Genomic DNA, 18,425 nt, shown 5'->3' with positions numbered 1-18,425 from the left:
ACTACTCTTTGATGAAAAGAGTGAAAGAGTCTTGCTGCTTTTTGCTTAAGAGAGTCTCATTGCCCTTTGATCAAGAGTGTCTTGCGTTTCACTGATGGAGGGAAAGTGTCTCACAGCCCAGCTCTTCAATGGGGAGAGAATCACACTGCTGATTGATTGGGATGCAGTCTCGCTGCTCTTCAAAAAAAAGATAGTCTCACTTCTTTTCGACGGAGAGCGAGAGTCTCACTGCTCCTCGATGGACAGAGGGAGTCTCACTGATCATTAATGAGAGTCTCACTGCTCTTCGATGAGAATCTTGCTGCTCTTCGAGGGAGGATGTGTCTTACTGCTTTTTGAAAGAGAGAGAGAGCCTTGCTTCTCTTCAATGGAGAGAGAGTCTCACTGCTCTTCGAGAGTCTCACTGCTCTTCAATGGAGAGAGAGTCTCGCTGCTCTTTGATGGAGAGAGAGTCACACTGGTCTGTGATAGAGTGTCTCACTGCTCCTCAATGGTGAGAGATAGTGCACTGTTCTTCAATGGAGAGAGAGTGCGCTGCTCTTTGATGGAAGAGAGAGAGTCCCACTGCTCTTCGAGAGAGAGAGTCTCACTGCTCTTCAATGGAGAGAGAGTTTCACTGCTCTTCAATGGAGAGAGAGTCTCGCTGCTCTTTGATGGAGAGAGAGTCTCTCTGCTCTTCAATGGAGAGAGAGTCGCACTGGTCTTCGATAGAGAGAGTGTCTCACTGCTCTTCAAGGTGAGAGATAGTGCACTGTTCTTCAATGGAGAGAGAGTGCGCTGCTCTTTGATGGAGAGAGAGAGAGACCCACTGCTCTGCAATATAGAGGGAGTCTTGCTGCTCTTCAGTGGAGACAGAATTTTGCTTCTCTTCAATGGGGACTCTTGCTGCTCTTTGATGGAGAGTAAGAGTATCACTGCTCCTCGATGGAGAAAATGTCTCGCTGCTCTTCGATGGAGAGAGAGTGTTGCTGCTCTTCGACGGAGAGAGTGCCTCGCTGCTCTTCAACGGACAGAGAGAGCCTCCCTGCTCTTCGATGGAGAGAGAGCCTCACTCTTCTTCAATGGAGCAAGAGATAGAGTCTCGCTGCTCTTTGATGGAGAGAGAGTTTTGCTGCTCTTCAATGGATTGTGTCACTTGGCTCTTCCATGGAGGGAGAGAGAGAGTCTTGCTGTTCCTCAATAGAGAGAGAGTCTCGCTGCTCTTTGATGGAGAGAGAGCCTCACTGCTCTTTGATGAGAATCTTGCTGCTCTTCGAGGGAGGATGTGTCTCGCTGCTTTTTGAAAGACAGAGAGAGAGCCTCGCTTCTCTTCAATGGAGAGAGAGTCTCACTGCTGTTCGAGAGAAAGACAGTCTCACTGCTCTTCAATGGAGAGAGAGTCTCGCTGCTCTTTGATGGAGAGAGAGTCTTGCTGCTCTTCAATGGAGAGAGAGTCACACTGGCCTTCGATAGAGAGAGTGTCTCACTGCTCTTCAATGGTGAGAGATAGTGCACTGTTCTTCAATGGAGAGGGAGGTCGCTGCTCTTCAATAGAGAGAGAGAGAGAGAGAGACCCACTGCTCTGCAATATAGAGGAAGTCTTGCTACTCTTCAGTGGAGACAGAATTTTGCTTCGCTGCTCTTCGATGGAGAGAGAGTGTTGCTGCTCTTCGACGGAGAGAGTGTCTCGCTGCTCTTCAATGGACAGAGAGAGCCTCCGTGCTCTTCGATGGAGAGAGAGCCTCACTCTTCTTCAATGGAGCAATAGATTGAGGCTCGCTGCTCTTTGATTGAGAGAGAGTTTTGCTGCTCTTCAATGGATTGTGTCACATAGCTCTTCCATGGAGGGAGAGAGAGAGTCTTGCTGTTCGTCAATAGAGGGAGAGTCTCGCTGCTCTTTGATGGAGAGAGCGCCTCGCTGCTCTTCGATGAGAACCTTGCTGCTCTTCAGGGAGAATGTGTCTCGCTGCTTTTTGAAAGAGAGAGAGAGAGCCTTGCTTCTCTTCAATGGAGAGAGAGTCTCACTGCTCTTCGAGAGAGGGAGAGTCTCACTGCTCTTCAATGGAGAGAGAGTCTCGCTGCTCTTTGATGGAGAGAGTCTCGCTGCTCTTCAATGGAGAGAGAGTCACACTGGTCTTCGATAGTGTCTCTGCTCTTCAATGGTGAGAGATAGCGCACTGTTCTTCAATGGAGAGAGAGTGCACTGCTCTTTGATGGAGAGAGAGAGACCCACTGCTCTGCAATATAGGGGGAGTCTTGCTGCTCTTCAGTGGAGACAGAATTTTGCTTCTCTTCAATGGGGACTCTTGCTGCTCTTTGATGGAGAGTAAGAGTATCACTGCTCCTCGATGGAGAAAATGTCTTGCTGCTCTTCGATGGAGAGTGTTTCTGCTCTTCGACGGAGAGTGTGCCTCGCTGCTCTTCAACGGACAGAGAGAGCTTCCCTGCTCTTCGATGGAGAGAGAGCCTCACTCTTCTTCAATGGAGCAAGTGATAGAGTCTTGCTGCTCTTTGATGGAGAGAGTGTTTTGCTGCTCTTCAATGGATTGTGTAACATAGCTCTTCCATGGAGGGAGAGAGAGAGTCTTGCTGTTCCTCAATAGAGAGAGAGTCTCGCTGCTCTTTGGTGAAGAGAGCGCATCACTGCTCTTGGATGGAGAGGGAGAGAGTGTCTCATTGCTCTTTGATGGAGAGGGAGTCTCACTACTCTTTGATGAAAAGAGTGAGAGAGTCTTGCTGCTTTTTGCTTAAGAGAGTCTCATTGCCCTTTGATCGAGAGTGTCTCGCGTTTCACTGATGGAGGGAAAGTGTCTCACAGCCCAGCTCTTCAATGGGGAGAGAATCACACTGCTGATTGATTGGGATGCAGTCTCGCTGCTCTTCAAAAACAAGATAGTCTCACTTCTTTTCGACGGAGAGCGAGAGTCTCACTGCTCTTCGATGGACAGAGGGAGTCTCACTGATCATCAATGAGAGTCTCACTGCTCTTCGATGAGAATCTTGCTGCTCTTCGAGGGAGGATGTGTCTTACTGCTTTTTGAAAGAGAGAGAGAGAGCCTTGCTTCTCTTCAATGGAGAGAGAGTCTCACTGCTCTTCGAGAGAGAGTCTCACTGCTCTTCAATGGAGAGAGAGTCTCACTGCTCTTTGATGGAAAGAGAGTCTCGCTGCTCTTCAATGGAGAGAGGGTCACACTGGTCTTTGATAGAGTGTCTCACTGCTCTTCCATGGTGAGAGGTAGTGCACTGTTCTTCAATGGAGAGAGAGTGCACTGCTCTTTGATGGAAGAGAGAGAGTCCCACTGCTCTTCGAGAGAGAGAGTCTCACTGCTCTTCAATGGAGAGAGAGTTTCACTGCTCTTCAATGGAGAGAGAGTCTCGCTGCTCTTTGATGGAGAGAGAGTCTCTCTGCTCTTCAATGGAGAGAGAGTCGCACTGGTCTTCGATAGAGAGAGTGTCTCACTGCTCTTCAAGGTGAGAGATAGTGCACTGTTCTTCAATGGAGAGAGAGTGCGCTGCTCTTTGATGGAGAGAGAGAGAGACCCACTGCTCTGCAATATAGAGGGAGTCTTGCTGCTCTTCAGTGGAGACAGAATTTTGCTTCTCTTCAATGGGGACTCTTGCTGCTCTTTGATGGAGAGTAAGAGTATCACTGCTCCTCGATGGAGAAAATGTCTTGCTGCTCTTCGATGGAGAGAGAGTGTTGCTGCTCTTCGACGGAGAGAGTGCCTCGCTGCTCTTCAATGGACAGAGAGAGCCTCCCTGCTCTTCGATGGAGAGAGAGCCTCACTCTTCTTCAATGGAGCAAGAGATAGAGTCTCGCTGCTCTTTGATGGAGAGAGAGTTTTGCTGCTCTTCAATGGATTGTGTCACTTGGCTCTTCCATGGAGGGAGAGAGAGAGTCTTGCTGTTCCTCAATAGAGAGAGAGTCTCGCTGCTCTTTGATGGAGAGAGAGCCTCACTGCTCTTTGATGAGAATCTTGCTGCTCTTCGAGGGAGGATGTGTCTCGCTGCTTTTTGAAAGACAGAGAGAGAGCCTCGCTTCTCTTCAATGGAGAGAGAGTCTCACTGCTGTTCGAGAGAAAGACAGTCTCACTGCTCTTCAATGGAGAGAGAGTCTCGCTGCTCTTTGATGGAGAGAGAGTCTTGCTGCTCTTCAATGGAGAGAGAGTCACACTGGCCTTCGATAGAGAGAGTGTCTCACTGCTCTTCAATGGTGAGAGATAGTGCACTGTTCTTCAATGGAGAGGGAGGTCGCTGCTCTTCAATAGAGAGAGAGAGAGAGAGAGACCCACTGCTCTGCAATATAGAGGAAGTCTTGCTACTCTTCAGTGGAGACAGAATTTTGCTTCGCTGCTCTTCGATGGAGAGAGAGTGTTGCTGCTCTTCGACGGAGAGAGTGTCTCGCTGCTCTTCAATGGACAGAGAGAGCCTCCGTGCTCTTCGATGGAGAGAGAGCCTCACTCTTCTTCAATGGAGCAATAGATTGAGTCTCGCTGCTCTTTGATTGAGAGAGAGTTTTGCTGCTCTTCAATGGATTGTGTCACATAGCTCTTCCATGGAGGGAGAGAGAGAGTCTTGCTGTTCGTCAATAGAGGGAGAGTCTCGCTGCTCTTTGATGGAGAGAGCGCCTCGCTGCTCTTCGATGAGAACCTTGCTGCTCTTCAGGGAGAATGTGTCTCGCTGCTTTTTGAAAGAGAGAGAGAGAGCCTTGCTTCTCTTCAATGGAGAGAGAGTCTCACTGCTCTTCGAGAGAGGGAGAGTCTCACTGCTCTTCAATGGAGAGAGAGTCTCGCTGCTCTTTGATGGAGAGAGAGTCTCGCTGCTCTTCAATGGAGAGAGAGTCACACTGGTCTTCGATAGTGTCTCTGCTCTTCAATGGTGAGAGATAGCGCACTGTTCTTCAATGGAGAGAGAGTGCACTGCTCTTTGATGGAGAGAGAGAGACCCACTGCTCTGCAATATAGGGGGAGTCTTGCTGCTCTTCAGTGGAGACAGAATTTTGCTTCTCTTCAATGGGGACTCTTGCTGCTCTTTGATGGAGAGTAAGAGTATCACTGCTCCTCGATGGAGAAAATGTCTTGCTGCTCTTCGATGGAGAGTGTTTCTGCTCTTCGACGGAGAGTGTGCCTCGCTGCTCTTCAACGGACAGAGAGAGCTTCCCTGCTCTTCGATGGAGAGAGAGCCTCACTCTTCTTCAATGGAGCAAGTGATAGAGTCTTGCTGCTCTTTGATGGAGAGAGTGTTTTGCTGCTCTTCAATGGATTGTGTAACATAGCTCTTCCATGGAGGGAGAGAGAGAGTCTTGCTGTTCCTCAATAGAGAGAGAGTCTCGCTGCTCTTTGGTGAAGAGAGCGCATCACTGCTCTTGGATGGAGAGGGAGAGAGTGTCTCATTGCTCTTTGATGGAGAGGGAGTCTCACTACTCTTTGATGAAAAGAGTGAGAGAGTCTTGCTGCTTTTTGCTTAAGAGAGTCTCATTGCCCTTTGATCGAGAGTGTCTCGCGTTTCACTGATGGAGGGAAAGTGTCTCACAGCCCAGCTCTTCAATGGGGAGAGAATCACACTGCTGATTGATTGGGATGCAGTCTCGCTGCTCTTCAAAAACAAGATAGTCTCACTTCTTTTCGACGGAGAGCGAGAGTCTCACTGCTCTTCGATGGACAGAGGGAGTCTCACTGATCATCAATGAGAGTCTCACTGCTCTTCGATGAGAATCTTGCTGCTCTTCGAGGGAGGATGTGTCTTACTGCTTTTTGAAAGAGAGAGAGAGAGCCTTGCTTCTCTTCAATGGAGAGAGAGTCTCACTGCTCTTCGAGAGAGAGTCTCACTGCTCTTCAATGGAGAGAGAGTCTCACTGCTCTTTGATGGAAAGAGAGTCTCGCTGCTCTTCAATGGAGAGAGGGTCACACTGGTCTTTGATAGAGTGTCTCACTGCTCTTCCATGGTGAGAGGTAGTGCACTGTTCTTCAATGGAGAGAGAGTGCACTGCTCTTTGATGGAAGAGAGAGAGTCCCACTGCTCTTCGAGAGAGAGAGTCTCACTGCTCTTCAATGGAGAGAGAGTTTCACTGCTCTTCAATGGAGAGAGAGTCTCGCTGCTCTTTGATGGAGAGAGAGTCTCTCTGCTCTTCAATGGAGAGAGAGTCGCACTGGTCTTCGATAGAGAGAGTGTCTCACTGCTCTTCAAGGTGAGAGATAGTGCACTGTTCTTCAATGGAGAGAGAGTGCGCTGCTCTTTGATGGAGAGAGTGAGAGACCCACTGCTCTGCAATATAGAGGGAGTCTTGCTGCTCTTCAGTGGAGACAGAATTTTGCTTCTCTTCAATGGGGACTCTTACTGCTCTTTGATGGAGAGTAAGAGTATCACTGCTCCTCAATGGAGAAAATGTCTTGCTGCTCTTCGATGGAGAGTGTTTCTGCTCTTCGACGGAGAGTGTGCCTCGCTGCTCTTCAATCAACAGAGAGAGCTTCCCTGCTCTTCGATGGAGAGAGAGCCTCACTCTTCTTCAATGGAACAAGAGATAGAGTCTTGCTGCTCTTTGATTGAGAGAGAGTTTTGCTGCTCTTCAATGGATTGTGTCACATAGCTCTTCCATGGAGGGAAAGAGAGAGTCTTGCTGTTCGTCAATAGAGAGAGAGCCTCGCTGCTCTTTGATGGAGAGAGAGCCTCGCTGCTCTTGGATGGAGAAGGAGAGAGAGTCTCATTGCTCTTTGATGGAGAGGGAGTCTCACTATTCTTTGATGGAAAGAGTGAAAGAGTCTTGTTTCTTTTTGCTGAAGAGCGTCTCATTGCCCTTTGATCGAGAGTGTCTCGCTTTTCATTGATGGAGGGAAAGTGTCTCACAGCCCAGCTCTTCAATGGGGAGAGAATCTCACTGCTGTTCGATTGGGATGCAGTCTCGCTGCTCTTCAAAAAAAAGACAGTCTCACTTCTTTTCGATGGAGAGCAAGAGTCTCACTGCTCTTCGATGGACAGAGGGAGTCTCACTGATCTTCGATGAGAGAGAGTCTCGCTGCTCTTCGTTGAGAATCTTGCTGCTCTTCGAGGGAGGATGTGTCTCACTGCTTTATGAAAGAGAGAGAGAGAGCCTTGCTTCTCTTCAACGAAGGGAGAGTCTCACTGCTCTTCGAGAGAGAGTCTCACTGCTCTTCAATGGAGAGAGAGTCTCGCTGTTCTTTGATGGAGAGAGACTCTCGCTGCTCTTCAATGGAGAGAGAGTCACACTGGTCTTCGATAGAAAGAGTGTCTCACTGCTCTTCAATGGTGAGAGATAGCGCACTGTTCTTCAATGGAGAGTGTGCTGCTCTTTGATGGAGCGAGAGAGTCTCGCTGCTCTTCGACAGTGAGAGAGCCTTGCTGCTCTTCGATGGAGAGAGAGACCCACTGCTCTGCAATATACAGAGAGTCTTGCTGCTCTTCAGTGGAGACAGAATTTTGCTTCTCTTCAATGTGGATTCTTGCTGCTCTTTGATGAAGAGTAAGAGTATCACTGCTCCTCGATGGAGAAAATGTCTCGCTGCTCTTCGATGGAGAGAGAGTGTTGCTGCTCTTCGACGGAGACTGTATCTCGCTGCTCTTCAATGGACAGAGGGAGCCTCCCTGCTCTTCGATGGAGAGAGAGCCTCACTCTTCTTCAATGGAGGGAGTGTCTCACTGCTCTTCAATTGTTTGAAAAGGGTCCCTGCATTCAGCATATATACTGTATATGTTTGCAGCAAATACCTTCCTTATCCAATAAATTTTAAACCACAGTTGGTGAGCTATGTCAGTGCAGCAGCTGTGAGATTGGCAGCTGTCCCACACAAACATCATCTGGAGGAACCTTTGTTATCTGTTCAGAGTTCTCAGCAAGCTTAAATATTAACAGTAAGGACAGGACGCGGTTTTTACGAGGCACTTCAACCACACCCATTCTTGCTTACTGGCACCGAACACGCAGTGACATTGTGGGATTCATTACAGGCAAGAATTGAACTCCAGGTTTGTGTGCAGTTGTTAACAAGATTGGTCGTGTATACATTAATTCACCGTTAGCATCGAACACACCTCGACCAAGACAAATCCGGTGGAACCAGTTAAAGGGACCAGTGACCCTGATACCTATCACCATACACAGGGAGTGACGAATCTCTTAGGTATGTGGTTGTGCTAAAACTACTAATGCTGACTTCTGCCCAGCTCCTTCTCTGTTTGTTCCTACCTTTCACTGAACTTTCTGTCAGACTGAAGCAGCTCAGTGACTAGATGTTCTGTGCCAGATTCCTGTAGATGTTTTGAGCGCTGCAATTCCTCCTACAGTTCCTGTGTTACAGACCCAAGGGGCTGAATGGTCTCCTCCTGTTCCTGTATAACAGGCTCTAGGTGCTGAATGACCTTCTCCTATTCCTGTGTAAGATGCTTGAGAAGCTGAATAACCTCCCGCTGTTCCTGTGTAACAGGCTCTAGGGGCTGAATAACCTCCCCCTGTTCCTGTGTAACAGGCTCTAGGGGCTGAATAACCTCCCCCTGTTCCTGTGTAACAGGCTCTAGGTGCTGAATGACCTCCCCCTGTTCCTGTGTAACAGGCTCTAGGTGCTGAATGACCTCCTCCTGTTCCTGTGTAACAGGCTAAAGGTGCTGAATGCCCTTCTCCTGTTCCTGTGTAACAGGCTCCAGGTGCTGAATGACCTCCCCCTGTTCCTGTGTAACAGGCTCTAGGTGCTGAAGGGCCTTCTCTTGTTCCTGTGTAACAGACTCTAGGTGCTGAAGGGCCTTCTCCTGTTCCTGTGTAACAGGCTGTAGGGACTGAATGACCTCCTCTTGTTTTTGTATCCCAAATCGAGTCAAATAATCTTAATCTGGAAAATAATTCCTCTTGCATTTTCTGGACTCCACCAAACCCAACTTGTTTATTTTATGTTACAGGTGCTTCAGAGCATGAGGATATTTTCTCAAGGAAGCTTTCGTTTGAAAACATTTCTCAAAGGGAAATGGTTGTTTCTTGTTACCCCCTTGTTGTTCTTTCCTCTGATCAGATATTTAAGCCAATACAATGTTGAACATTGGTATTCTGCAAATTTAAATGACCAGTCCTTCCTCATGCTGCCCAACAGCAGCTGTGACACCAGTCCCCCATTCCTGGTCCTTCTGGTCACCAGTGCCCAAGACCAGTTGAAAGCTCGCTCGGCCATTCGCCAGACTTGGGGGCGAGCGCGGACAACGCATGGCAAGAGGGTGGTGAGCTATTTCCTGCTCGGGTACAGCCAAGAGCATCAGGAGCAACTGCTGAAAGAAAGTTCACTGCACAAGGACATCATCCAAAAAAATTTCACCGACACTTATTACAACCTGACCACCAAGGTGCTGATGGGCCTGGAATGGGTGAGCCGATTCTGTCCATCCACCTCCTTCGTGATGAAAACCGATTCCGACATGTTTGTCAACACCGATCACCTGACCAAGCTCTTGTTGGGAATGAATCACACGGATATCTTCACCGGCTTCATCATGAGGAATTCTGGAGCTATCAGGGACAAATCCAGTAAATGGTACGTCAGTGAACAGGAATATGCTCAGGAAACATACCCACCATTCTGCTCCGGCACTGGGTACGTGCTTTCGGCTGATGTTGCCCACCGAGTGTGGAATATTTCCAGGATGGTCCCCCACTTTAAACTGGAGGATGTTTACGTTGGGCTGTGCTTGGCGGAGTTGAAGATCACACCAGTGAAAATCCACTCGCAGCAGAAGTTCCACAATTGGAATGTAAAGTTTTCTGTTTGCGGCTTCCGTAAACTCGTCACCTCTCACAGGGTGAAACCCTACGAGCTGCTGATCTACTGGAAAGCACTGGAGGATGCAGCAGACGAGGCCTGTCCTGGATATGGGTGAAGGGGGCCATCTTGAAGAGCTGTTTCACTGACACCTTCAAATAAGTGTGTTATCTTTGCAGGGCAAAAGAAACAGCGTGCCATATGGAAGTCAATTACCCAACTAAACTGTGTAATCTGGTTTGTTTATATACGTACATACATAGAGCTTGGCCTAAATAGCCAAGTGGTTATGGTACTGGACTTGCAACCCCAAGATCAAGAGTTCAAATCTCAAACAGAAAAGGTTGGTTAACCTACTAATTGACCAAAGTGTAGTGCAGAATAAAGCTAAAACTGTTGGGCTCAATTCCTGTTCTGGCTGAAGTTATTCTTAGTTTGGCCTAAATAGCCAAGTGGTTATGGTACTGGGTTTGTAACCCCAAGATCAAGAGTTCAAATCTCACAATGGCAAACTATGAAACAATGTAACTTCATCTGAAATATAACAGATGGAAACGGGTTTGTACTCAAAAGAGTTATGTACATACACAAATGGCCACAAGAGGGTGCTATTTTACCCCTCCCTCCATTAAAAATGTGCACAACATTAACATTTCTCAGAACTTATATAGGTATGTTTTGCTTTTATTTACAAATCCAACTTTGCTACTCGTTGAATAAAAATAAATTAAAGTTATTTTTATCTGAATGCATGAAGCATCTCTAATAAGATAAATAAATTAGTGGCACAGATGCAGATAAATGATTTAGATCTAATCACCATTACAGAAACATGGTTACAATGTGAACAAGGTTGAGTAATTAATATCTCAGGGTGCACAATATTTTGGAAAGACAGACAGGATGGCAAAGGAGGTGCAGTAGTGCTTATAATAAAGGATGAACTTAAGGGCATTAGCAAGAAAGGGCCTGGCCTCTGAAAATCAGGAATTAAAATCGGCATGGGTGAAAATTAGAAATAGCAAGAGTCAGAAAACACTGCTGGGAATAGATTATAGACCCTTTGACAGTGGTTATACTGTTGGGCAGAACATTAAACAAGACATTAGTGGAGCCTGTAACAAAGGGAATAAGACCATAAGACAAAGGAGCAGAAATTAGGTCATTCAGCCCATCGAGTCTGCTCCACCATTCAATCATGTCTGAAAAGTTTCCAAACTCCATTCTCCTGCCGTCCCACTGTAACCTTTCATCTCCTTACCAATCAAGGACCTATCTATCTCAGTCTTAAATACACTCAATGACCTGGCCTCCACAGTCTTCTGTGGCAATGAATTCCATAGATTCATCACTCTCTGGCTAAAGACGTTTCTCCTCATCTCTGTTCTAAAAGGTCTTCCCTTTACTCTGAGGCTGTGCCCTCGGGTCCTAGTCTCTCCTACAAATGGAAACATCTTCCCCAAGTCCACTCTATCCAGGCCTTTCAGTATTCTGTAAGTTTCAATCAGATCCAACCCTTCATCCTTCTAAACTCCATCGAATGTAATTATTGTGGGGAGTTTTAATTATCATATAGACTGGGACAATCAAATTGGCAAGAATGGTCTAGAAGATGAGTTTGTAGAATGTTTTCATGACTGTTTCTTGGTGCAGTACATAGCGGAACTGACTAGGGATAAAGTTATCTTAGATCTAGCATTGTGTTATGAAGCAGGGTTTATTAGTGATGTCACCTTAGAAGAGCCACTGGGAAATAGTAATCATAGGGGAGAACTGGCTAAGGTTAATTGGGTAAATAGGCTAAAAGGCATGGAGGTAAATCAACAGTGGGAAACATTTAAAGAAACATTTCAAAATGTTCATCAAAAATACATGCCATTGAACAACAAAAACTCAGCAAGAAGGACCCATCCGTGGCTCACTCAGGAATTCAAGGATAGAAAGAGATTAAAAGAAGAGGCTTACAATGTTACAAAAACCAGTAGCAAATCTGAGGATTGGGAGTGCGTTTGAAACCAGCAAAAGGCCACCAAAATGTTGATTAAAAAGGGAAAATGATCGAACATGAGAGTAAAATAACTGGAAATATTTTTTGAAAAAGATTGTAAGAACTTTTATAAGTATATGAAAAGGAGGAGAGTAGCTAAAGTAAACATTGGTCCCTTAGAAGCAGAGGGAGGCAAAATTATCATGAGGAAATGGCGCAGCCATTGAACAAATATCATGTGGCTACCTTCACAGTAGAAGGCATAAGTTCCATACCAGAAATAAACAATAGCCTAGGGACTAAAACAAGTGAAGGAATTAGGAAAATCAATATCAACAGAGATAAAATATTGATGAACCTTAAGGGACTAAAATGTGACAAATCTCCAGGATCTGATGCCCTATACTCTAGAGTTCTAAAAGAGGTAGCGGCAGGCAGAGATAGTGGATAGTGCTATCTATGATTTTCCAAAATTCCTTAGGTCCAGGAATGGCCCCATTAGATTGGGAGTTGGCAAATATTATATCACTTTTCAAGAAAGGAGAGAGAGAGAAAGCAGTGAACTACAGGCCAGTTAGCCTAACATCAGTTGTTGGGAAAATACTGGAATCTATTATTAAGGAATTCTTAACAATGCACTTAGAAAAGCATAGTGTGATTCAAACAAGTCAACATGGTTTTACTAAAGGGAAACCCTGTTTGATGAATTTATTAGCGTTTTTAAGGATGTAACGAGTAGGATGGATAAAGGGGGACCGTAGATGTAGTGTATCTGGATTTCCAAAAGGCACTCAATGAGGCGCTGCACAGTAAGATTAATAGGCAAGATAAGGGCTCATGGAGTTGGGGCTAATATAGCATGGATAGAGGATTGGCTAATGGTTAGAAAACAGAGGCTGGGCATAAATGGGGCTTCTTCAAGTTGGGAGGCAGTGGATAATGGAGTGCCGGAAGGATCAGCGCTGGGGCCTCAACTATTTACAATCTATATTAATGACTTAGGTGACGCAACAGAGAATAATGCACCTAAATTTGGTGACGATGCCGCTAGGTGGAAAGGAAAGCTGTGGGGAGGACACAGAGAGGCTGCAAAGCGATATCGACACGTTAAGTGACTGGGCTACGAGATGGCAGGTGAAGTATAATGTAGGGAGGCATGAAGTTATTCACTTTGGTCATAAGAATAGGAAAGCAGAATATTTTTTTAAAAGTGTGAAACTTCCAAGTGTAGAGGTTCAAAGGGTCTTGGGTTTGTTGGTACAAGGGGTGCAGAAAGTTAACATGGAGGTGCAGCAAGCAATTCGGAAGACAAATGGTATGTTGGCCTTTAATGCAAGGGGAGTGGAATACAAGGAGAGAGAAGTCTTGCTACAGTTGTACAGGGTTTTGGTGCAACCACATCTGGAATACTGAGTGCAGTTTTGGTCTCCATGTTTAAGGAAGGATATGCTTGCATTGGAGGTGGTACAGCGAAGGTTCACTAGTCTGGTCCCTGGGGTCAGGGTGATGTCCTGTGATGAGCGGCAGAGTAAATTGAACTTATATTCTCTGGAGTTTCGAGGAATGAGAGGCGGTCTCATTGAAACCTACAAAATCCTGAAGGGGTTCAGGATGATAAAAAAGTTACGGCACAAAAAGAGGCCATTCAGCCCGCCGTATCTGTTCCAGCTGAGAAAAAGAGTGAAAAAGAAACTAGCCGCAATCCCTCCTTCCAGCCTCTGGTCCGTACCCTTCCAAGTTCCAGCGTTTCAGGTGCAGACCCAGGGACCTGTTAAATGAGTCGAGCGCTTCAGCCTCAATCGCCAACTTGGGCAGTGAATCCCAGATGCCCGCCGCCCCCTGGCTGGAATCTTACGGACCCTGTTGGCCCGGGAATCATGACGGGCAGGCGAGCGGGCGGAAGGGGGAGAGGTGTGCAATGTAGCGAGAAGGCCAGAAACCCCAGTGGGAAAGCAGTGCGGGTTCATCCGATGGCGTCTGGTGGGCCACCAATTGCGCTGGAGGCCAGTGCGAGCCAGCGAGAGAGGCCCGGCTACCACCGTGAGAGGGATGGTTGGTGAGGTGGTGTTGAGGGGGGTGGGATGTGCGGGGGTTGGGGTGGTGGGAGCAAAAGGCCTAGGTTTGACTTGAAGAGGAAGGTCGGGGGAGGCGGTGAGGGTGGTTTGTGGGGGGATCGGGGAGTGGTTCAGGTTGGGTGGGGGGGGCTAACAAAGGAGTTGGGGTGGGGGAGGTGGGTGGTGGTGGGTGAAGATGTCGGGAGGGTGAGGTTGGGAGGAGGAGGGAGGGAGGAGGGGTCTGGCCACCACATCCCAGGCCAAACCGGTCGCTCTGGTGGAGCTCTTGTGGTCGCAGCGAGGGCAGAGGTCATTGTGGTGGCCTTTCACCCCGTCCAGCAGGCGCCCCAGAGATTCCCGTCGACGCCTCACTAACGAGGCGGGGTGTGCCAGGAAGGGCGCGAAATCCCGCCATTGCGGCCGGCAGGTAAGATGCCTTTCTCCCGCCCTCTACCCCGTGCCCTGGGCAATCCTGGAGTGATTACGCCCTCCGGGCTAAAGTGCTTTTCCTCACGTCCCCTCCAACCCTTCTACTGATCGCCTCAAACCTAAACCCCCCTCAGCTAGGGGGAACCAAGTCTTTCCTCTCTACCCTATCTGGGCCCCTCATGAATTTTGCCCACCCCAATTTGATCACCCCCCCCCCCACCCTCAGCCTCCTCTGTACCAAGGAAAACCACCCCCGGCCTCTCCAATCTCTCCTGATAGCTGCACCTTCCAGGAGCTGCAAGCTCGCTCCAAGCTGTAGGCTGTCCTGGCTTTGGATTTCACCACCTTCCTTTCGGTACTGATGCAATAAAGTCCCATAACTCCCTCGCTCGCGGCGCAATGGACCACCGTGATTGTGAGACAGACGTCTCGCCGGCAACATTCTCCAGCGCACTCAGGGCTGGAAAAAAACGCTGGGTTTTGCCATCCCACGAAGGAAGGTAGAATGAGTCACCTCTTTTTCCCCGGCACAGAGGGAACATTTGGTAATTGGAAATAAGGGGCTGAAATCTCTCTCTGGGGTATTCCAGGCGTGTCGCGCTGCAGTCGGGGTAGATTGCGAAAGGCTGGGGGGTGGGGGGGTGGGGGGTGCGGGGTGCGGGTTTCCTTTCTTGCTTTTAGGTTTATTCCTGGGTGATTTCTCACAGGGACAAGCAGGTCGGCTGAAGTTTGGGGGCTGGTGCAGTCTGGAAGAGGCAATGGGATAATGTTGCAGGTTCCAGGCAGGGGTGTGGATGGATGGGAGGATCTGGAAACAGAGCTGTTCCTCGTTTGGAGTCTCTTAGCAAGAACGCAGAGAAGCCCATGCTTAAACTGGTGGCGGGGGTCCACAACCATGAGGTTTTGAAGGAGAATTGGGGGCTTCACCCAGTCATATGAGGGGGAGGGGGAGGGGGGGGTGGGGGTGGGAGGGGAGGGGGCAGGGGGAGGTCCAGCGGCCACTAGACCTTAAGTGTAAGGGGGGGTCAGTGCCTGAAGTTAGAAGCCGGGGTGGGGGGGAGAAATGTGTTTCAATTCATGGGTGCTGGCGCCAGTACTGGGGAAAATAAGAGCTCTACCAAGGGGATGATCTTCACCCGAACTGTGCAGGGGTGAGTGTTCTGGTCAGTCACGTAACAAGGGCAGTAGAGAGGGCTTTAAACTAAATAGTGGAACAAGGGATGAAGCGAGGGCAGATGTAATAATTAAAGAGAGAGGACAACTTCTCCGCTCAACATACACCATGTTGCAATCATTAATTCAATTCAATTATAGTACAGTTAGTATTCAATGCACACATTCATTGCGAGCTATACTGATGTATCACATTTTGAATGTCTGAAAATGCTGAATAGACATCCAATCAAAAGGTTTTGCAAAAGGATGGTCAGTGTCTCTTGTGACCATGCTAGCTTTGTAGCAATCTTTGCAAACGAGGCAAAAAATACCTTTCGAAGCCTGCCTTGCCAAATTTAGGCACTCGGCGAATATTCCTTGCCAAATCAGAGCCAGCAGTCATGTTGAAATATACAACGTTTGTAACAATATGCACCTTCAAGTGGATGAGCATGGTTGGGTGGAGCACAATCCGTACCTTTAGCAAATGGTATATTTGCAGACCAAATTTAACTCTGTCTTCCTCTCCACAGATGCTGTCAGACCTGCTGAGTTTTTTTCCAGCAATTTTTGTTTTTGTTTCAGATTTCCAGCATCCGCAGTACTTTGCTTTCATATTTAACCAGATTTCCGTCTGGACCAGCTCAATTAATAAAAAAGGAAGGTCTAGCCCCTCAACTCCGTCCGTGAGTTTTTTCTTTCATTATTTGCCACGTACAGACCTTAATCTTGTTTTTCATGATTTTGCTTCAGCCAAATTTCATGCCTCATCTTTTTGTTATTCTGCCATTCGCACTCACTTCAGATAATGCTTTGTTTCTTTGACAAAACCATTCCCGCTCCCTTTGCCCTCATTGGGAGACCCTTCTGGGTTTAGGTTGAGCGATGCTGAATCTAACTGAACGGCGAATAAGGCGAGTGATCTCCTCCTGCTCCTAATTTGTGGGTCCGTATGTAATTGCATGTTTCATTGTGATTCTGCAGTTCCCAAATAGTCTCCTGGTTTTGGCTGATTGGGCATCACCACAATGGGGGCCTGTCCAGTGCCTGCGGTCAGTTTTCAGTTTAAGCTGGCTAGTTTATTTTGCTACAATGGTGTGAGGAAAGGTATATGTACTGAAATGTACTTGAAATGTACCAGCATTGGGTCAGGTCTGATACGGATGTGTGCTTTCACATTTGGTTATACCTTCATAACTGTCCCCCGCAAATGGAGCCTAGGCTATTCTGTTACTGATCAAGTTTCTTCGTAGCTTTAACTTGAAGCACACAAAATAAAAAATGCTCCCGGTCTAATTTCAGCTTAAAAGGGAAGATTTCACCCATTAACGTTGTTCTGCTGCCATATCTCGCTGCAACTGGAGGGACTTGCCTCTACTCAGCACAGTGAGGTCCAAGGGTCTACACGTCCCTGACCCCTCGCAGGTTGTTTAAAACCAACAAACACCAACAGCCTTTATATCCTGGCGGGTATGGCTCCCCCTGATATAAGAAGAATGGTAGCCAGCAAGAAAGAGCGACCCCGTCAAACATCAGATGAGAGGCGCCCTCTACATAGTCATACACCTACACCCAGCTGCCTAAAGTCAAAGAAGAGCTTCATGAACAGTGTTGTTCCATTACAATCAACCCCATCTGAAGCCCGCATCGCCTTGTGGAAAGACCGGCTCGCCAGTCTCAAACAACCCCCAGCGATGGAAATTCTATCGGATGAAAGCCTTCCCCCAGGAGCTATTCGCAACTAGACAACCTGGACGTGTCTTAACAGACTTAGGACTGGTGTAGGTTGTTCAAAGGTGCCACTAAGCAAATGAGGATATACGACCTGCCCGACAACTTGTGTATGTGGAACTGAGCCACAGACTATGCAACATCTCCTGCAATGTCTATCACTAGAGGAACCCTGCACTGTTGCAGATCTTGCCGAATTCAACAACAAGGTGCAAAAAATGTATCTAGTTCTGGCTGGGCCATGTATAGACTGTCCGTGGACAGCTTTGGTTTTCAATTGAGCTTGAATTAAGTTAGAGGTGTGTCACTTAATTCGTTCTCACAGCTGTCTCTGCTCATATCTCAGCAATCTGCAGGCTTACTGAGGCCTCTCACTCTTTCCCTCTCTCTTTGACCTGTCTCTGCCTCTCACTCTTTCTCTGTTGCCCTGTCCCTTTTTCCTACTCTCTGTTGTTCTGTCTTCCTTCCTTTCTTGCCGCATTGCTTTTCCTGTCTCCTCTCACCCAGTTTCTGGCACTCTAATCTCTCCTCTCTCTCTCTCACTTCATACCCCGCTCCCTCGCTCTCTCTGTCTCACTCAATGTCTAGCTATCTCTACCTCTTCCTCCATCATCCAGTCTCTTTCTTTCTATCTTTGTTGCCCCGTCTCTATATCTCTGTATGTCCATCTATCTACATCTGAGAGTTTGAGTGTGCGTTGACAGTGTGTGTGATACACAGACAGACTAGCAGTGGAGAGGTTTGTAAAGGTGTATGTGCGCATGGCAGTGTGTGAGTATGTGCGTATTTGTGTGTGTGTGTGTGTGTGTCTGTGTGTGTGGACTATGTGTGTGTGTGTATATTATATGTGGATGCTTTGTGTGTGCGTGTGGTTGCTTTGTGTAAATGGTGTGTGTGGATGCTGTGTGGATGTTGTGTGCATGTGTAGATGTTGTTTGTGTGTGAATAGTGTGTGTGTTTATGTGGATATTGTGTTTGTGTAGATATCGTGTGTGTGCGCGTGTGTTTGTGTGTATATTGTGCTTGTGTGGATATTGTGTGTGTGCGCGTGTATGTGTATGTGGATATTGTGATTGTGTGAATATTGTGTGTGCGCACATGTGCGTTTGTGTGGAAATTGTGTATGTGTGGAAATTGTGTGTGAGTTTGGATAGTGTGTGTGTGGATAATGTGCATGTGTGGATTGTGTGTGTGCATATTGTGTGTGCATGTGTGTGTGGATAGTGTCTGTGCGTGTGTGTGTATATTGCGTGTGCATGCATGTGTGGATAGTGTGTGTATATTTGTGTGTGTGTGCATGTGTGTGTGGATAATGTGTGTGTGTGGATAATGTGCATG

At 47.4% G+C, this 18,425-nt stretch overlaps 1 protein-coding gene across 1 annotated transcript; it reads left to right on the top strand.

Moving 5' to 3' along the window:
- The first annotated feature begins 8,895 nt into the window (after positions 1 to 8,895).
- LOC121269349 (beta-1,3-galactosyltransferase 5-like) lies at positions 8,896 to 9,849 on the top strand. Its single transcript, XM_041173901.1, has one exon. It carries the CDS (start codon positions 8,896 to 8,898, stop codon positions 9,847 to 9,849), a length of 954 nt encoding a protein of 317 aa, XP_041029835.1.
- Positions 9,850 to 18,425: the final 8,576 nt, after the last annotated feature.

Source organism: Carcharodon carcharias, chromosome 24 (assembly GCF_017639515.1).
Source record: "Carcharodon carcharias isolate sCarCar2 chromosome 24, sCarCar2.pri, whole genome shotgun sequence".
In the NCBI taxonomy this organism is placed as follows: Eukaryota; Metazoa; Chordata; class Chondrichthyes; order Lamniformes; family Lamnidae; genus Carcharodon; species Carcharodon carcharias.
Note: the sequence above shows the minus strand (reverse complement) of the source record. Positions and strands in the feature narration are given on the sequence as shown.

Excerpts from the sequence above, each read along its gene's own strand:
- LOC121269349 (XM_041173901.1), top strand. The coding sequence starts at position 8,896 with ATGAGGATATTTTCTCAAGGAAGCTTTCGTTTGAAAACATTTCTCAAA.